Here is a 21364-nt window from a genome sequence, read left to right on the forward strand (position 1 = left end):
CAAAACGGCTGTAGAGAAAGAGAGAAATTGAATTGTTCGTTTTTATACTGAAACTCTGCAAACCCCTGCAAACTAATGTCTTCATCCCAGTCTCCACATTCAGAGGAGGAGGGATGTTCTCTGCTGTTTACCGGAGGGAACTGTTCACTTATTTCCTGTCTCTTGACCTCGGCTGCAGATCAGTGTCTTTTAAGCGTTCCTTCAAGCTATTCTGTTGGTGAAGGTTAATCAAAAACAATGGCTAGCTGCTGGGATTTGCAGAGCTGCCGCGTTTAATCCCCTCATTCGCTGTGAGATAAACTCTGGATTTTCCACAAAATCTTCTCTTAATTTGTGCAGATTATCTACAGTGGATGATTCCCGCCAGGAAATATATAAATACTGACACAGCTTGTTGTCAGTGGCTTAAGCAGGTAGTAGACGTATATTTATATCCAAAAGTCTGAGGCCAAGTTGAAAAGATTAGCTTTTTTGTTTTGGGATTTGGGAAGTTGAACTGAAAGGAAAATCAAGCGTGTGTGTGTGTGTGTGTATAGCCCAGGGATCCTCAAATCTGGCCCACTCCTGCAGAGTTTTGCTCTAACCCTAATCAAACACACCTGAGCATGCTAATCAGAGTCTTCAAGATCATTAGAAAATCACAGGTAGGTGAGTTTGATCAGGGTTGGAGCTAAACTCTGCAGCAGATTGACCCTCCAGGGAAAGATTTGAGGAACCCTGGTATAGCCTATATATAGCCTATATAATGACGTTACTTAGTCTAAATCTTCTAATTAAATGTAAAACATCATGTGGAAATGAATCATTCTTTATTGGAATATTAAAATATAGTTTTTTCATCCCAGTTCACATGAAAAGTTTTGCTAGCGAACACAAAGTTTCTCAGAGAAATGCAAAACTTTTTGCAAACGAATTGACAGTTTCTTAGAGGAATGCTAAATTTTGTGAGCGAATGCAAAAATAGTGAAATCTAGTTTTTCCTCAGTAGCGTTAGCATTAAAGATATTTTTTTGGGGGGGGGGTCATAAATTTGCTCTTGTTTATGTGTAAATCGCATCAAAGTCCGACCATGCTAAAAATAAAGATTATTAGAGATTTAGAGATATTAAAGATTAAACCTACAATGCTTGGTTAACAGAGAAAACATATGAAAATGCTTCTATTTTAATTGTTTAATGTAGTTTGATCACTACCTTCTCAGTTATTAAAAAAAAAAAAAAAAAAAATTAAGCAATAATCAAAGTCTGATCAAATGTTTAGCCCTTAACACACGCAGTGTGCCGCCGGCGGTACGTTGGAATGCTAACAGGTTTCCTTTTACATTTTCCCCAAAAACATTTTACATTTTTCGGAGAAACTTTGCATTCATTCTCAAAAGGTTTTGTATTCCCCTTAGAAATGTTGTTTGTATAGTATAACTTTGAATATTAAGTGGAATGAAAAACTACATGCCAATGCTTTTATGTTTGCCTGCAAACTAAATTTTTGTGGAGAAATGTGAAATTTTTGTGGGTAAATGTGAAAGTATTGAACAATACTTTTGCAAGAGAATGCAAAGTTTCTCGGGGTAATAAAAAAACAAACAAATGAGAGAACACAAAGTTTCTTATTAGAACGCAGAACTTTTACATGCAAAACAGTTTCTCGGGGGAAAGCATGTTTTTCCTCCCATTGCATTTTTGTCCATTATCATGTCCATTATCTCCGTATAATGCAAATAAATTGCCAACATATATACACTATATTGCCAAATGTATTGGGTCACCCCCTTCTAATGAACAGGTTTGACTACTTTAGTCATTTCCATGAGTACAAATCTTAATGTTCAAGCATATAATGATATTCTAGGGAATTGTGTGCTTCTAATTTTATTGCAACAGTTTGGACAGAACCCTTTTCTAGTCTAACATGACAGTGCCTCTGTGTATAAGGCAAGGTTCAAAAAGAAATTATTGATTCAGTCAGTGCGGAACAACTTGACTGGTTTGCATAAAGAAAAGTCCTAATCTCAGCTGAACACCTCTGGTGTAACTTTAAATGCAGACCTTGAGCCGAAAACTCATCTCCAAACACCAATGATTTGTACATACACTATATGGACTAAAGTATTGGGACACCCCCTTCTTTAGAACAGAAGAAGGCACTTCCAAAACTGTGGCAACAAAGATGGAAGCACAATTCACATATTTAAAAACTGTATTTCCATCTCAAGCATCTAAAATGACTGTACTCATATACACGTCATTGTTGTTTGGTGATGAGTTTTTGGCTCAAGGTCTGCATTTAAAGTCACACCAGAGGTGTTCAGATGAGATTAGGACTTTTCTTTATGCAGACCAGTCAAGTTCTTCCACACTGACTAAATAAATAATTTATTTTTGAACTTTGCCTTATACACAGAGGTACTGTCATGTTAGACTAGAAAAGGGTCCTGTCCAAACTGTTGCTATAAAATAGGAAGCACACAATTCCCTAGAATATCATTATATGCTTAAACATTAAGATTTGTACTCATGGAAATTACTAAAGTAGTCAAACCTGTTCATCAGAAGGGGGTGACCCAATACTTTTGGCATTTTACTTTATGCAGAAAAAAATATATATAATATATATTATATATATATATAATTTTTTTATATATATTTTTTTTTTCCTGCATGACTTTAATGCATAAAAAACTACCAAAAGTGTTCTTCCAAAAGAGACCAAAATGACGCCTGTAGTCCCGAGGCTTCACGCGCTACAGCCGTTTCCATTTCTGTGTTCAGAAGCAGGCTGCAGGTTAACAGCACAAGTTGATTAAAAGACATCAAACGACCATCATTTACATCACAATCCAGTCTAAACACATAAAGCACATCTGATTGTTGGACTCTCATCGTCCCGCCGCGTGTGTGATTTTCCTGCAGAGAATTGTGATGAGTGATATTGTGCGGTACTAAGAGTGGGTGGCGTAAATAAACTCAATTTCATACTCTCGCAAGGCTGCGGCAGATGCCTGGGGCAGATGATGTAAATACAGCGACTCCTCGGCATGTCGATGAGCTCGGCTCGGCACCCGGAGAGAGTAAGACTGATAATTACCACTGCACATTATGACAGCGACACTTCCCGCTTCTCAGTGTCATCACTTACCATTTTCCTCCTTATCACGGCATGTAGACGACCGTCATAAGCCTCATACAGAATATTCCAGCCTCATCGTTTTTCCTGCACCGATACAAGTTAAATGTGGACTTTGATGACCTTTCTGAAGACCCAGAAAGCTTGCAGGAAGATGTGAATTGTCTGTAGAGGCAGTGCGGGCCTTTTTTTTTTTTGGTAAGGATTCTTTGGTAAGGACTCTGGGATTTCATTTAAAGCCACAAGCTATGAAAATCTTTGAATGTCAGCCGGCCTGAACAGGTGACTGCAAAACCAGTGACCTTTACTCTTAGAAAGGATAGAGGAAACACATCAAACGAGGCCTCAGACCGTTCCCCAGACAGCCCTCGCTCAACGTTAGTCGATGCATTTTTAAGACATCTTAAGACTGTGGATTTTTGCTTTAACCTGTGGAGTTCATCTCATGGGGTTCTTATGTTGGATATTAACAAAGATATTAAAAACTAACAAAGACAAAATTACTGAAAATTTTACTAAAAATAAAACTGAATGTATGTATATATATATATATAAAAATGCTCATTTAGAATAAAAAAAAATACTGGTAAAGGAGAGTGCTGTAAATAAAATTAATATATAAATAATACTAAAATTACACTAATTGTGATTTGTTTTTATTGTGGTGAATTACCCGTGTGTGTGTGTGTGTGTGTGTGTCTGTGTGTGTAAATATATACAGTTGATGTCACCTTTCAACCACTAAGTCATGGCTGTGTTTTAGGTAGGCCATCCTCTTATCCACCTTTCTTGAACCAACCCATTCCCAGGAATAAAATCTGGTACTACAGTGTATGTTGTTTTCTTGTTTAGTAAAATGGCTTATGAATACTGTTGACCTTTTAAACCTCAAATGTTTGTTCTCATAATTACACGGCATCTACAGTGCAGCAATACAAGAAAGTTCTTATTATAACCAACAAAGCTTGTTCATCAAAGCACGCTTATTGTGCATGTTACAGATGGCTTCATTGATTAGAGCTGTGTCGCTAGCAGTGTAGACGGGGTGTAAGTGAGCTGACAGGACTGTGTTTAGTTTAACATACGACTGCTGGCTAAACCTCTCCCTACTGAAGTGTGCTTTGCTCTCTTCTGCCAGACTCCTGCAGCGCACGAGTAGTTGAAGGCAGTGGACGAGGACTTGAGCGCCGGCCAGATTTGACAAAGCAATGGGTTATCATCCGCAAACAATCCCAGCACGGGCCACCATCTGTTTATGGGAGAGGACAGAACATGGATTCCTACAGTGTGATAGTCTATGACCCATACTTGAGCGCTTGTCAGTGTGCACTATTGATTAGAGGTTGTTCATTCATATGACATTACCACTCTAAATTGGGAATAAATAGTGCAAGGATTCTATTTTAGATGAATTAATATGTTGTGATCCCTGCTGAGGAACTACTTAAAGATGTGAACAAATGTTTTGCAGGTTTTACAATACATGATAAAGTACCAACCAACCTGAGCTATATATGTGACCCTGGACAAAAAGCAGTCATGAGTATTTTGGGTATATTTGTAGCAATAGCCAGCAATGCATTGTATGAGTCAAAATTATCGATTTTTCTTTTATGCCAAACATTATTAGTAAAGTAAAGATCATCTTTCATAAATATATTTTGTTAATTTTCTACCGGAAAAATATCAAAACTTAATTTTTGATTAGCATTGCTTTGCTAAGAACTTCATTTGGACAACTTTAAGGGCAATTTTCTCAATATTGTGATTTTTTTTTTTTGGACCCTCAGATTACAGATTTTCAAATAGTTGTATCTTGGCCAAATATTGCCCTTACAAACCATACATCAATGGGAAGCATATTTACTCAGCTTTCAGATGATGTATAAATCTCAATTTCATACACACACACAAAATGCATAAATGTAAAATGTGAACTTTAATGCAAATAGTTATGATCTCTTATAAATGTTGTGCTATTAATAGCATATTAATGAACTGCATTATTGTATTTTAAGTGGCATTTGGCATTGTCAGTGGCAAACGTAGCCAAAGAATGTAGCTTTTACTGCTGCTGATGTGCATTTTATCATAATTATTCATCAGTATTTCCTCACACAACACACAAATACTTCAGAAATGTCATAATATTATTTCATGTCCTTAATGGTGAAAGTCAAGTGGAAGAAACCTGCACTACGAGGAATACTCTCAAATTCAGTCCTTAATGGTGAAAGCCAAGTAGAAGAAACCTGTACTACGAGGAATACTCTCAAAGTCAGTCAGTGTCACATTCATTAATTTGGATAAAGATGTCTGGTTGTTTTGGCAAGCTTCAAGTTGTGAATATCTGAGCTTCACACATGGATGAATCATTAGTGATTATGTTAAAGTTAATTAATGAGCATAAATGTGTGCCTTTGAGGTTTCAGTCCTAATGGAATATACACAAAATAGACATTCAGGTCCTTCGGGTTTCATTTAGTCTTTGAATTTGCTTTAAAAAAATAATAATTACCTTTTATATAATATACTATGAAATATATGCTATATTCTTCAGTCACATGAGAAACCAACTGTAAAAAATGAGATATTTTATTCTTCATATATTTATGCTTGTACACCAGCAAAATAAAATGCATATCTATGATTCCATCGCAATTTCAGTGAACAAATAGACAGCATTCCTTCCCAAGATGCCACCTGCAGTGTGTGTCATGAGACAAACAGAACATAGCACGTATTTGGGGAGAGTTAAACATTTGTCTTTACTGAAATACTTAAAACAATAAAAAACAGCATCGAACAAATGTATCACTTTTAAAAGAAAAAATATATATATTAGGGAAAAAAAAAATCATGTCACTCCCCTTCGGTTTCTCATCGGCAACATTCCTGGGTGCTTTCAGCGCTCTGGATTAGTTTAGTCATGGTTTAATTGATTTTTTTTCTCTTTTTTTGTGGTTCATCTACAATAGTCACTTTCTGATCAACTTTTTTGGAGGTGATGTGGGAATAGGGAACTCTCCGCAGTGTTGCTTAAACACAGCACATTAAAAGTACATAGAACAAACATTTGGGCACCGAGTTTTATATACATTAGATCTCACGTATTCTGTAAAGGCATCCATTTCTTTTAATGCGTCTTTAGCATTACAGCTTATTCTCAACCATGCGGGGCAATGTTGTAACCCCCCTTTCATCGTCTTTTGCCTGTCCAAGTAGGCTACTGCAGGTATTTTGTGTCATTGTCAAGGGCAAACTGATGGACGAGAGTATGAACTAGGACAAAGCCAGAGACAACCAGAACAAGGGGAGAAAGAGAACGGCCAATGCTTGAACGGTGGATGCGTGAGCCTTTAGACAATACTGGTCTGATTTGGGCTTTTTGGAGCACTTTTTTTTCTTTCTTGTTGGCACTGTAGAAGGTTCCAGATTGTCCACAAGATCTGGGTTGATTTTGTCCATGGTCTGGTCGAGGTTGTTGGACATGGTTCCCAAAGGACTGTCGTTGAGACTCTGCTTATTGCGAGTGTCGTTTTTCGTTCGCTCTACCTCCCGAAACTTGGTCTTGGAGATGTTCTCCTTCTCTTTCAGGGGATTGTTGGTGATCTGCCGGCTGTTGTAGGATGAAGGATCCGGGAGGGACTTACTGGAGATAATGGAGGATTTGTCGCTATCCGAAAGACAGCACCTGGGAATGCTTTCGACGAGAGGATCGTCGAGCGAGAGGAACTTTCCAGAGCGTGCCTTGGAGTTGAAGATGCTGGTCTGAACCTGCGACGGAGAGTCCACGCATCCCTCCAAATCGTCGCTCTTCAGTCGCTTAAGGTCCTTCCCGGTTAGAGCGGTCGGAAGGTGGCACTCCAACTCGGAGCTGGACCCCTTGAAGCGCTTGAACCAGTCCCACAGTGGCCTGGCTCGACAGTCGCAAATCCATTGGTTTCCGTTGAGCCTCAGGTACTGGAGGGACACCAGCGGGTTCATGGCCTCTCCTGTCAGCATGGTGAGGTTGTTGAAAAAGAGAAACAAGGTGGTCAGCTTGCCCAGGTCATTGAAAGCCCGCTGTTGCACGTGTACGATGCGGTTCTGGTGCAGGAGCAAACGGTCAAGGTTGATGAGACCGCGCAGCATGTGATCGGTCACCACCTTGATCTTGTTGTTATGTAAGAATAGGTAGGTGAGGTTGGCCAGGTCCAGGAAAGTGTCTTCCTGCAGCGCCAGAAGGTTATTATCCTGCAGGTAGAGATACTGAAGCGAGAAGAGTCCTCGGAAAACTCCCACCGGGAGCTCGGACAGCCCACACCTGTGCAGGTGAAGGGTATGCAGCTTGGTCAGACCCCGAAACGCAGTGGGACTGATGATGCGAAGGTTGCTGTTGTCGCCGATGTCTAATTCTTCCAGTCTCTCCAGCCCGTAAAAGGCCCCCGCCTCGATATGGCTGATGTTATTCGAGTACATCCACAGGACGGTGAGGTTATGCACTGAACTAAAACTGGTCGATCGGACCACTGTCAGTTTGTTGCTCTGGAGGAATATTCGCTGGCTACGGACGGGTATCTCCGTAGGAATGGAGAACAGACCCTGCTGTTGACAGGCCACAGTTGGCCTCGGCTCACTGTAGCACACGCACTTCGCCGGGCAGCCATTCATCACTGGTACCAGGTTAAGCCATAACACCAGGCAGAGGAGGCGACCACCTGTTGAGAAGAGACAAAAAGCCAAGGGGTCAGTTCAAGGTCAAGACAGCAACTGCTTCATTTGGCAGGAAAGACATGATTTCATGTTTGCAATTTTACAGAAGCTGGAAAATGGAAATGTGTTACTGTGATCATGTAACACACTTTTTTTTTTTTTTTTCAATACTTTTAATGAGCCAGGATTCTTTAAACTGATTAAAAGCAATAGTAAAGTCTTTTATAATGTTATGGAAGATTACATTTTAAAGAAACAGTTTAGCAATCTAACTTTCTATTTACCAAAGACAAAGAATGCTGACAAAGAATACAATATGTTTCTACTAAAAATGTTAAGCAGCACAACTATTTTCAGCATTGATAATAATAAATTATCAGCATATATCTACATATATTTGATTTCTGTATTATAGATGATTTCTGATCATTTGACAATATGACACTCAAGACCAGATTAATGGCTGCTGAAAATCCAGCTTTGTCATGACAGTAATAAATTCAATTTGAAAGGAAACAGTTATTTTAATTTGTAATAATAGTTCACAATATTACTGTTTTTGCTGTTTCTTAAATAACACATGAAGGCAGCCTTGGTAAGCACAAAAGAGTTATTTCAATAATGTTAAAAAATCTTAACTAACTCCAGACTTTTGAATAGTGACTTTGTTATTTTTCTTTGTAATTTTTCAAGTTGCTTTGGATTTATGCTAATTATGAATAAAGTTTAAAATTGTATTTACAAATCAACTTAAATTTAAATAAAAATGTTGGTTACACTTTATTTTAAGGTGTCGTTGTTACAGTGTAATTATACATTTAAGTACTGAGTAATATTAATTAACTACATGTACTTACTATATGGCTAGGATTAGGGTTACTTGCATGTAATTATGCATAATTTATTGTTATTATAATATTAGTACATGTAAAATCTGTAACAAGGACACCTTAAAATAAAGTGTTACCAAAATGTCTTACAGTTACATTTATAATGTGTATATTTGGCATTAATATGGGTTAAAATGTTATATAGAAATAATATAACAGAAAGTAAATATTTCCAGATATTTTCATAATTTGCTTTTCCTTTTGTGACAATATAAAATGTATTTTTTATTAATAAAGAATTATTCATATTTTAAAGTATATTTAAGTACATTACAGTATATTTAATTTACATTTATTAATCAACACATTATCTTTTTTAATAATTACACTTATATTACAATACTTTTAATATCTATCTGGAGAAAAAAGATGCACATTGTAAAGGAAGGAACATGTACAGTAAATCTCTCAAGGAAATTTTCACCTATAAAAAATATGAATGTAAATCTAATGTAAGCCGTTTCAAATTAGTTAACTAAAAACAGCATGCAATGAATTCAGACACAGCAACCAAATGTGCTCTTCTATACATTAAACAGCTCTAAAATGACTGTCTGCCTGTGAGTGCACGACCTGTCTGTACTTGTGCCTGCATGTGTGAATGCTACCGGCAAAAATTTGTGCCGCGGGATCCATTCCCATCCATCAGCCAACGCAAGCGAGAAAATCCAGCCAATTGAGAGGACTGATAAATTAAACATTGGAGGGAGCCTTGAAGGAAATTAGCTAGTGCTAATAGCAACGATGGAGCTAATCGCATTCCAGCATGGTGTAAGGGTTGACATTTAGTCTGTCCAGAGGAAGATAAGTGTGCTGTGGGTGTTTGATGCGTGGTTGGGTGAGATGGGGCCAGGGGAAGGACTCGGGATGTTGGATCTGAGCCTCATGGGAGTGTAGCGAGTATGAACATGCTTGAAGTGGTTCTGGAGTGTCACAGATAAGATGGCCTCCTCTCATCTCTGATCTGAAGCCCAGTGGCTTCAGATCAGATACAGATGCAGTAGATAGATAAATAGATAGATAGACAGACAGATACCCAGAAAGCAAGCAGTGTTGGCCCAGATCTGGATTTCACACGGGCCAGATGTGGGCCGGATCTGGGCCAACACTATGTTGCTGTCTGGGTAGATAGATAGATAGCCTGTGGACGCTCCTGCGTGGCTCCCTGAATTCTTCTCGGTCCCTCAGTCTTGCAGCTTGTTAAATGGAGCTTGCTTGAGGCTTGACAGCATCCCTGTGTTACACTTTCCCTCAAATATCCTCCCTATCCCTCTGCAGCTCTTGTCATCTTCCACCAGTGAGCTGTCAGCCTTCCTCTCTGTCTTTCTGCTTCACCGCGCTTCTCTTTCACCCTCTCTGCCGATAAAAATATTCCATCGCCGCGCTTTGAAACGTTAGGCTTCACGAATCTACCAGACCTCCTGTTTTATCTTCAAGTCATTAGCGGACTATCCCCACCCACACAATGCACGGCGGAGCCCCGCTTTCAAAGCTCCCTTTTTTTCATCTGTGGCCGACAGTGCTAACCTTGCGGTTCCTCTGTGTCTTTCATCTGTTTAGTGCTGAGTAAAGCTACTCAAAATGTCATACACCATCCTCCAATTATTTTGCCGCATTGTCTCATCCCCTGGACAGTCACATACTGTAGCCATGTCCTTTATTGCCGGGCGCCCTTCACTGTAAAGGCCATTTGGCAGACACCGACTACATACGAGCACTCAATGTTTTTCTACCTCATCTCCATCAGTATGCCGGTCATGCCTCTCCTTTCTCTAATCCCAGTAAGGAGCCTCGCTTTGCCTTTTTATATTTCTCTTTTTCTCCTTTTCTGTCAAGGGGATGCCCGTATCCTGTCATGCCATCGAAACAACAGCCCGTTTCATAAAAGGTTATTGCATCCCACAATCTATACAGCGGCATTCTAAAACTGTTTACCCACCTATTAGTTTTGCATTACCTCTGGTATTTTTCTAAACTCAAGAGAATCCCTCATAATAGCAGCAGCGCTCCAGCTGACCGCTTACTCATTTTGCAGAGAAGCCAAGCTGCATTCTCAGATGACGAGCTTATTAGCAGTGCACAGTTCGACGTGCCGAGGACCACCCTCTTGCAAACCTGACAAGCTGAATAGTGTTTTTAGCTTTGCATAAAATGCACTGATTGCTGCTTGTCTCTCCACTTGTGTGAAAAGCTCTCATGCTAATATAAAAGACACTACGGGAGGGCGAATAAACCATTGATAAACAGGGAGGTGAAATCAAGGATACTTCTCTGCTGTCTAATTTAATTATTTGTATGGAAAACAAAAGGAGACAGAATACTGAACAAGGACTTGAGATAATTGTGTGCACATAGAGAGAGAGAGGCAGCGGGGACAAGTGGCAATCCCTGACTTAGCACATTTGCATATGTCTCTGGCATATGGAAAGTGTGTAACGACATTTACACCATTTTTATCTCAACCGTACAAGTGGGTTTGACAAGTAATAGCAGTCACTGTCTTGAGACCAACAGGGGCGTTTTGGACATGTAGTGGATGGATTTAAACAAACTCCTAACTGTAAATCGTAAACTTTAACAGAATGTAGCTTGTCCTGCACAATGTTATTCTAATTAACTAAAAATATTACTATAAAGATATTTTTAAAAACTCAACATTTCACACAAGGCATATATATATAATAAAAATAGAAATATATATTCTAATTTATATGAAAAAAAAAATGTTTGATTTAAAAAAAAAAATGACAACAACAGAAAACTAATTTTAAAATTAAAGTGAAGATACAAAAATAAAATCTAATTCAAAATATAAAAAAAAATCAGCAATAATACTTAAAGGGATAGTTCACCCCAAAATTTAAATTGTGTCATCATTTACTCAGCCTTAAGTTGAGTTTCTTCTTCTGCTGATCACAAAAGAAGATATTTTAAAGAATGTTGGCAACTAAATAGTTGACGGTAGCCACTGTCTTCTATAGTACGAAAACAAATACTATGGAAATCAACAGTTTTGTTCTGCTTTTGTGTTCAGCAGAAGAAAGAAACTCAAGTTAAAATGAGTACATGATGACAGAATTTTCATTTCTGGGTGAACTGTCCCTTTAAATAACATTGGACCTTATTTGCATTATGTTCATACAGACATGAATGATGCCTCAAATCAAGCAACTTCAAAGTAATCACACTTTTATTTTTGCAGTGTGGAAACTGTCATAGACACATATATCGGAAACAAATTATTTTACTAATCAGTATTTTTGCTTGTTTTTCATTAAAACAATCCATAAAACAAGACTTCAAAAATGTAAATACCAATATTCTAAATACTAGTAAATACTAATTATAAATCCCAGCTGTACTTTTGATTTTTTAATAATTGTGGGATTTTGCTTCAGCAAATTTTAATATTTCAAGCTTTTGTTATGAGCTTAAACTAAATTGTGTTAGATTTATGCATAAAAACACCAATAGTAAGAAAAATAAACTGATTTCAAGACATATTCTCTGAAAATAAGTTTATATCTTATTCAGTTTTGCTTCTTATGCATATTTATGGATGTTTTAATACAATTAAATGTAAATGAAGAAAAAAGACTGCGGTGCAAAAGAACAAGTGACTTGTGGATGGGTAAGCATTCACCCAGAACACCCTAGCAACACCATGACAACCACCCTGAATGCTTTAGCAACTGCATAAAAATGCTTTGGCAACCAGCTGCCCTAGGACTGCATTGACAGGTTTTGCGGGCATTTGAGTTGGTGCCAATTCATTCCCCGTCAGCGTCATTTTCCGCATTACACGAATATACAGCATTACTCATTTCCGTATAGATGACATTAATTAGACTCATTACCTCTGAATGAACAAATGAGAGACAGTGCCAACATCTTAAACACAGAGCTAAATATAAAAATAAATTCAGCACATTTCAAGCCTCTTTAGCACCCACTGGTTTCACTCCATTGTGAGCTTTCTGAAGGCCAATTAACCGCAGAATTAAAGTACCAAATAATATCGAGTGCCAAGTTTAGATGCAAAGAGAGAAATAAAGTGATCAAGACTTCATCTATTTTTGTTAACTGGATTTAGATTTTACGACTTCTATAGGGGCAGTCGTGGCCTAATGGATAGAGTTGGACTTGTAACTTGAAGGTCGTGGGTTCGAGTCTCCGGTCCGGCAGGGATTGTAGTTGGGGGGAGTGAATAAACAACACTCTCTCCACCCTTAATACCACGACTGAGGTGAGACCCTTGAGCAAGGCACCGAACCCCCAACTGCTCCCCGGGCGCCGCATCATTGGCTGCCCACTGCTCCAGGTGTATGTTCACTACTGTGTGTACACTTGGGTTAAATGCAGAGCACAAATTCTGAGTATGGTTCACCATACTTGACCACACACCACTTCCCTTTCCCCTTTACAAATGCTAATTGGCATTTTACTTATGACAACTGTATTTAAGCTTCAAAATTCATAAATGTTTTTTTAAAAAATTATAAATAATAATAATAAACAGATAAATAAAAACACACACTCATATATATATATGTATATATATATATACACGCACACACATACGTAAAACGTTTGGTCCAAATCCAAAAGCCATTGGGTTTTTTGTCAAGGGAACCAGAGTGATGCTAACTTCATGGTTGGCCTAAAAAATACATCATGACTGCAGCGCTCTATTGCATGCGACATAATGATAAACCAAACTGTTCAGATCAGATACAGAGCTTTAAGCAACACACATAGCCAGAAACAGCACTGGTCTGATGAAATATTCAGGAATAATAGCGCCTGTCCAGCTTTCTCCTCACTGTGACTGGTTTCTAAACACCCGTTAGGCATTGTTGACCTGTAAACACGGATGGTCATGAGTTCAAATGGATCCTGTACATCTGATGGAGAGCAGCAGCAGTGTTGGTGTGGATGTAGGTGTTGTAGCTGATGGTAGGCTCTTCTCTCTCAGCTCCTCTCAATGTCTTTGCTAATTGCTTCTGTCTTTTTCCTCCCTGCGTCAAAATCCGTAATATAATTTCACCTCTTTTGTTTGCTTTCCCCTTTTCTAATTTGACTTTGTTTTGAATCCTTTTGCACGCTTTCCTGTTCCTTGTGACCTCTCTGAATGACAACTGCATGGGTCATAGCACTCATAAATCTGGTGTAAGGAAGCCACAGAGGTTAAGAATGAGAATTTTTGCAGCCAGTTTTATTGCTTTTTGTTGTTGTTGAGTAATATAAAGAAATGCTTAAAAAGCTGACACTTCAAGCTCATTTGACTGCTTTTCCCATGAAACAAAGATGTAAAATGCATGATCATTGGTTCTCAAGTGCAATTTTACTTAATTAAAATTGATCCTATTTCACTTAAAAAAAAGTTCATTCAAAAGATTGAGGTCAGTAAGATTTTTTTTAAATATTTTACTCTTATGCTCACCAAGGCTGTAATTCTTTGATCAAAAATACTGTAAAAATTGTAATATTGTGAAATATTATTACAATTTAATATAACTACTTTCTATTTTCATATATGTTAAAATGGAATTTATTCTTGTATTGCAATGATGAATTTTCAATTTCCAATCTTCAATGTAACATGACCCTTCAGAAATCATTCTAAAATGCCAATTTTCTGCTCATTAGTTGTGCTGCTTAATATTTCTGTGAAAACCGTTAAACGATTTGATTTTGTATTTGTTGGTGGATAGTAAGTTCAAAAGAACAGCATTTATAAAAAAAAAAAAACTGAAATGATCACTATATCAGTCACTGAATTAAACAAACAAACAAACCATTAATTTATTTATGGAAAAATAAATGCATAAATAAATAAATAAATATATCTTGGAGCACAAATACAATACAAATACAAATACATATATAATGTCCCTAAACATCAGGGGTCTCAAACTGCCGGCCCGCGGGCCATTTACGGCCCCCCCTCCCCCTCACTCCGGCCCGCAACTGACATAAAAAATATAACGCAAATCGCGCCCGCAAAAATATTATTATTTTTAAAATTATTATTATTATTATTTGTAGCTGTTTTATATCAATTTAAACTACCCATTCAATATGTACTAGAAACTAAAACACGGTTAAATAATAAAAAATTTAAAAATAGTGATGATAGCGCAAAAAACCCGCGCATGCCGGCAGACTTGCGACGTTATCTGATTTCTGGGCTTTAGCATTTTATTTTTTGTTTGGCTGTGAACAAAAATGTCTAATTCCAAACCGAAAAGGAAGGTGGATGATGAACACAGACTGTTTCAAGAAAGATGGACACTGCAGTATTTTTTTGTGGAGTTTAATGGAAACGCCACCTGTCTGATATGTAAAGAAAAAGTTGCCGTTCTGAAGGAATACAATCTCAAGCGTCATTACTTGACTAAACACGGAGACCAGTATGACAATTACCAGGAAGACGAGAGAAAAAAACGAGCCACACAGTTGCAGAGAGAGCTAAAGTCCCAGCAAAGCCTTTTCCACAGAGCCAAAAAGGATGCTGATGCTGCCGTTGAAGCGAGTTATGTAGTGAGTGAAATGATCGCTAAAGCAGGAAAGCCATTCACTGAAGGGCAGTTTATGAAGGACTGCATGTTGAAGGTCGCTGATATTCTATGTCCAGAAAAGAAGAACATGTTCAACAATCTCTCTCTATCGGCCAATACAGTGGCAGAGCGGATTACCGAGTTATCGAGTGACATCTATGACCAGCTACGCGGGAAAGCTAGAGTTTTCACTGCGTACTCTGTGGCGCTTGACGAAAGTACAGACAAAACTGACACTGCTCAGCTACCTATTTTCATCAGAGGTATTAATGACCAGTTTGAGGTGACGGAAGAATTGCTGAGTTTGTGTCCAATTCACGGTCGTACAACGGCCAAAGATATATTTCAGCATCTGTGCGACGCGATTGAACGTGCTGGTTTGCCGTGGAGCAGACTAGTAGGCATTACCACCGATGGCGCCCCATCTATGACAGGTAAAAAAAATGGACTGGTAGCGCTGGTACAAAGAAAGTTGGAAGAGGAAAATGCAGATCCAGCAGTTGTTCTGCACTGCATTATACACCAGCAGGCACTGTGCAGCAAATGCTTAAAATATGAACACGTCATGTCTGTTGTCCTAAGATGCATCAATTACATCAGGTCAAGAAGTTTACAGCACCGCCAGTTTCGAGCCTTTTTAGAAGAAATTGAGGCAACATATGATGTACTTTACTTTACTGAGGTGCGCTGGCTCAGCAGGGGAAATGTCTTGAAGAGATTTTTTGAGTTAAGAACAGAGGTGAAGAGATTTATGGAAGATGGCAGAATGGATGTTCCTGAATTTGATGATCCTAAATGGGTCATGGACCTTGCATTCCTAGTGGACATTACACAAGAGCTGAACATCCTTAACCTGAAGCTCCAGGGCCCTGGTCATCTCATCACAGCAGCGTATGAAAGTGTGAAAGCCTTCTCCACAAAATTGAGATTGTGGAAAACTCAGCTTTCTGCAAAAAATCTCAGTCATTTCACAACATGCAGATCTCTTGTGGAGGAGGGCATAGCATTCAATGGTGATGAATATGCCTCTGCTGTTGAAAACCTACTTCAGGAATTTGATCAGCGTTTTGGTGACTTCAAGGCACACTGTGACACTTTCCAGCTGTTTGCAGACCCCTTCTCAGCTGATGTGGAGAGTGTCCCAAATTTGTTGCAAATGGAACTTATTGACTTGCAGTGCAACAGTGAGCTAAAAACTAAATTCAGAGAGGCACAAGGAAATGCAGACAAGACTGCACAGTTTCTGAGAGAATTACCTCCATGCTTCCCAGAGCTTTCCAAAGTGTTCAGTCGGTTAATGTGCCTTTTTGGAAGCACATACCTGTGTGAGAAACTTTTCTCAACTATGAACTTCAATAAATGCAAGTTCAGGTCCAGGCTTAGTGATGCTCATCTTGAAGCTGTACTCAGGGTTTCAACTGTGAACTCCATCAGGGCAAACGTGGCTCAGTTGTGTGAGCAGAAGCGCTGCCAAGTGTCTGGCAAGAAATAGAATAGTTTGCAAATGTATTCAGAGATCGCAGTTGTTCAGTGTAAGGTTCAGCACAGTTTTGATAAATTACTTAAGTTAAAATAAAGTAGGTAACTGTCTGTGCATTGTTATATAATTTTACATTTTTAACACTGTTGTTTATATTTTTGTTAAGCATGAAAAAAATATGTTAGTAATGTAATTTAAAAGAAATGTGAGCTAACATCTCAGCAATTAAAGTAAATTTCCAGAACTTTTGTGCTTTCTTCTTGTGCTTCAATGTTAAAACGGCCCTCCTATGAGATGTCAGTCACAGCAATGGCCCCCAGCTAATTTGAGTTTGAGACCCTTGATCTAGACATACTGTCTAAACATTAAGACATTCATTATTTACCACACATCCTCTGGACATAAAAGATTAGGTCCCCAGAAAAAGATAAAGGGCAAAGGAGCAGGACATATGGAAGAGATATTAGGTGAGGGTAAAGAGGAAACAGGAAAGGTGACAGAGATGAAAGGTGTTGGGACAGAAATGTAAAGATGGATACGCAAAGAGAACAGATGCCCAAGTTTTCTGCAGTAACATTGAGCATGAGCTGTGGAATGCAGATGATTTTATCGACGCTGGAGCAAAGCGAAGTAGATCAGGACTTATTTGTGTCTGCCGTCTGTACCACATGCTCTAAGTTTGCCAGATGGTTCATGAATAACAGAGAATCGAGCAGGTTGCAGGAAAATAAATAAAGAAACGCACACAGACATTTTGGTTTACTATTGAAGCCGGAAACATACTTTATGCTAGTTCACAAATGCAAACATAAATGCTTGGCCAACATATTATACAAAAGTAAAAATACTTTTTCTAAAAGCAGCTTAGACAACTAAGCCGTTTTAGGTTGATTTCCTTCATTTCCTGATTTAATATACAAATATTTCTGACCAATGGAAGACCATAATTATTTTTGCTATTAAGTTTAATGTTTTTTAAATAAATCTCTTATTTTCTCCAAGGCTGCATTTATTTGATAAAAAAAAAAAAACAATATTATGATATAAAAAATTACCATTTTCTATTTGAATATATTTTAAAATGTAATTTATTCCTGAATTTTTAGCATCATTTCGCCAGTCTTCATTGTCACATGATCCTTCAGAAATCATTCTCATATGCTGATTTGCTACTCAACAAACATGTATATCAATATTAAAAACAGCTTATATTTTGTGGAACTTCCTTGATGAAAAGAAAGTTCAAAAGAACAGCATTTATTTGAAATACAAATCTTGCATAACATTATAAATGTCTACCGGCACCTTGGATCAATGCAATGCGTCATTGCTGAACAAAAGTATTAATTTCTATAGCATTCTGACACATTTAAGAACCAGCAGTCATGGAATTGAGCTTAGTAGCTAGAAGCATCTGCTCTCGTACCATTGTAAGACTGTACATTGTGTTTCAGAGCTGAGACTGCTGTATTTAAACGATGGATTTTCAATGAAGGCACTGCAAACACTGATCAAAGTGAGTGAGTGAGGTTTCAGCTCCAAAACACTTGACCCAATCTGATTACTATATCAATCATATTAATAGTCTGAATATATAATAACACTTTCCAACTCTCTCTCCCTTCTTCCTCCTCCCACCCCTGCAATGCACTTCTCTTCCTGATTTCCCAGCTCATTTCTCACAAGCCCACATGCTCCACCTGGATTATGAGCCAAAATAAACACAAACACAAGTATAATTATAATATATTCATAACTGTTCCCAAAGCTTCATCTATAGTAAGCATAGACATAACTAATAGTTTCAGTACTCAGAGTCTAGTATTGTACCTAAGAGAGTCTATTTTATATGCAATCTGCATCTCCGCAGAATCAGAGCCATAGACCATTAATAGCGTCTTGCCACGACTAGCAGTGTTATTATAGTATTATTTATGCATGATTATATTTTTTATTTTTTGTAATATGTGGAATTAGCTTTTGTTTATACTTTTAGGTTTCATTTCAATTTTAGTTACATTTTAGTACTTTTATGTGGTTTTGTCATTTTTATTATAAAAAAAGGAGTAATTGTTTTCAAATATTAATACTATTAATATTTTGAATTCACTTTTTTTCAGGTTTCATATTAATTTTAGTTTAAATAATATATTGTCATTTTTTAAAGATTTTGTGTGTTCTATTTATTTATTAATTATTAATAATTGATTCATTGTTTGTTTGTTTTAGTAATTTATTACTTCAACTTATTTGACTTCAGTTAGTTGCAACATAGATGCAACATTTAAAGTTTTAGTTTTTTCTGCTTTCATTCTTTTAATTTGTTTACCTAATATTTATATTTTATTAATATATCAAATATTCAGTATTACTATTTGTATTTTATTCATACTAATTTATAAGAAAATACTATATATTTTTAATGTTTTGTAACCTTTCAAATAACTTTAGCACAGTGTTATTTTAGTATTATGTCTACAATATTATAGTATTAATTAATATTTTGAATGCAATTTTTTGTTATGTGCTTTGTATCTTTTTTTGTGTTTCTCTTTTTCTATTTATTTAATGTTTTAGTAATTTATTATGTCAACTTATTTTATAACATTTACATTTGTTTTCCTGCTTTCAATTAAGTTTAATATTTATTTGTTTATTTATTTAAAATAAATTCACCTAATATTGATATTTTATTAATATATAATTTTAGCCTTATTCCAAATAATGGAAACAATTTTGAATAATCTTGTCTTTTCCTGTCTTGTTTTAGTTAACAATAACAACACGGCACTAGCATATCAAAGCTAACATATATGGATTTTACACAGGGATTTATTTTTATTTTTTTACATATTCATACATTAATGCTTTCAAATATCATTGATCTTAACTCTTTTTAAACACATTTAATCATGTCTAAATATATTATGCAGAACATATTTCTACTCAAATCAGTAGCAGATTCTGTCTGGACCCGCTCAAGTGTTTCCATACTAAACCAAAAAGTGGGTCGTGAGGCATATGAGGATTTTTGATTTTAGGATTCAAATCAAATTTATTCATTTCTAACGTCACACTATATCAGTACATGAACTACAGCAGGGTGGTGAGCCATACCTTTCAGATACCTCGGATCCAGAATATTTACTCCACTACAAAGACACATTTATTTCAGATAGCTAACCCTGTGGACAGATCTGTCAAAATAAAAACGCTCCTTTACGCCTGCGTTCCCATGAAAAATACATTCAGCGGTGTGCCAGACACACAGCTTTCATCACAATGCAAACAATTTATTTTCTGTGAGTCAAGACGTGCGCTGGAAATCCCCCAACTTCAGCGAGACTGACAGTGGCATCTTTTAGGTGCCTAACTTAATGAGATCCTGGACTGGCGGATAAACATGCTAATTCAGTTTGGGGTGGCAAAGTGATTCGAAATGCAGTCTAGAGTAAAACATCTGCGAGTTTAAATAGTTGCACGTTGGAAGCAAACTGAAAATTGGCTCGGCACACATAGCGCTGTCATTCATTCAGGCTTTTCTCACCCAATATATAAACACGCACGTTCGTACTGGAACTGTATTTGCACGCCGTTCATTACAAGTCCTTGAAGGCAGCATGTTTCTCTGAGCATTTAATCATGATTACAGATAACTGAGGATGGGCTGTCATCTAAAGAGGGCCATCAACTGGCCATTATCTTGAGTACACAAACAACACTTTCATCCAAATAAACGGCTGGAAAGTGTCTCGAGCTGCAAGTGGAGGACAGGACAGAGAAATTAAAACGAATTGTTTGCTTGCTAGGCTCATTTTAATAAATATATATGTACATTTTATTCTGTAGTCAGCAATAATTCCTGTCCTCATCTTTCACATTGATGCAGTCGCAGAGTATTGCTTGTTAGTACATTTATTATGTAAGATCATAACCCACAGTTATAACCCTTATATAGTAACAGGCCCTGTGGTGTAGCTTCTACCTAGAGACCACTAAAACCTATTAAACAAGCCCTTTTCTACACTATTGTAGCATTTTATCTCCTAAATTACATTTTTAACGAGGCAAGGTTTCTTACAGAAAAAACAAGCTTTTTATTTTTGTTGTTTTTCGCAAGCATTTTTACTCCTGGAACTGCATTCCCTCCCTTCTAACCACCTGCCATACAGACATTTTATTCACACTCCAATCAATTCCTGATACAATGGTTATTCCTCTTTGAATATCCTATTTCTATATATGTATATAAATATAGAATATATATATACAGTGGTGTGAAAAAATGTTGGCCCCCTTCCTGATTTTTATTTTTTTTTGCATGTTTGTCACACTTTAATGTTTCAGATCATCAAACTAATTTAAATATTAATCAAAGATAACACAATTAAACACAACATGCAGTTTTTAAATTAAGTTTTTTATTATAAAGGGAAAACAAAATCCAAACCCACATGGCCCTGTGTGAAAAAGTGCTTGCCCCCTAAACCTAATAACTGGTTGGGCCACCCTTAGCAGCAACAACTGCAATCAAGCCTTTGCGATAACTTGCAATGAGTCTGTTACAGCGCTGTGGAGGAATTTTGACCCACTCATCTTGCCAGAATTGTTGTAAT

At 37.2% G+C, this 21364-nt stretch overlaps 1 protein-coding gene across 1 annotated transcript in view; it reads right to left on the minus strand.

The window, feature by feature from the left end:
* Positions 1-6083: 6083 nt before the first annotated feature.
* LOC306869900 (reticulon-4 receptor-like) overlaps positions 6084-21364 on the minus strand; it is an 81875-nt gene continuing 66594 nt past the window's right edge. Inside the window, exon 2 of the mRNA XM_079416828.1 lies at positions 6084-7823. Within this exon, the coding sequence (XP_079272954.1) occupies positions 6406-7823 (1418 nt within the window). The 3' untranslated portion in view covers positions 6084-6405. The remainder of the gene's footprint in view (positions 7824-21364) is intronic.

Source organism: Barbus barbus (assembly GCF_936440315.1).
Source record: "Barbus barbus genome assembly, chromosome: 5".
Lineage (NCBI taxonomy): Eukaryota > Metazoa > Chordata > Actinopteri > Cypriniformes > Cyprinidae > Barbus > Barbus barbus.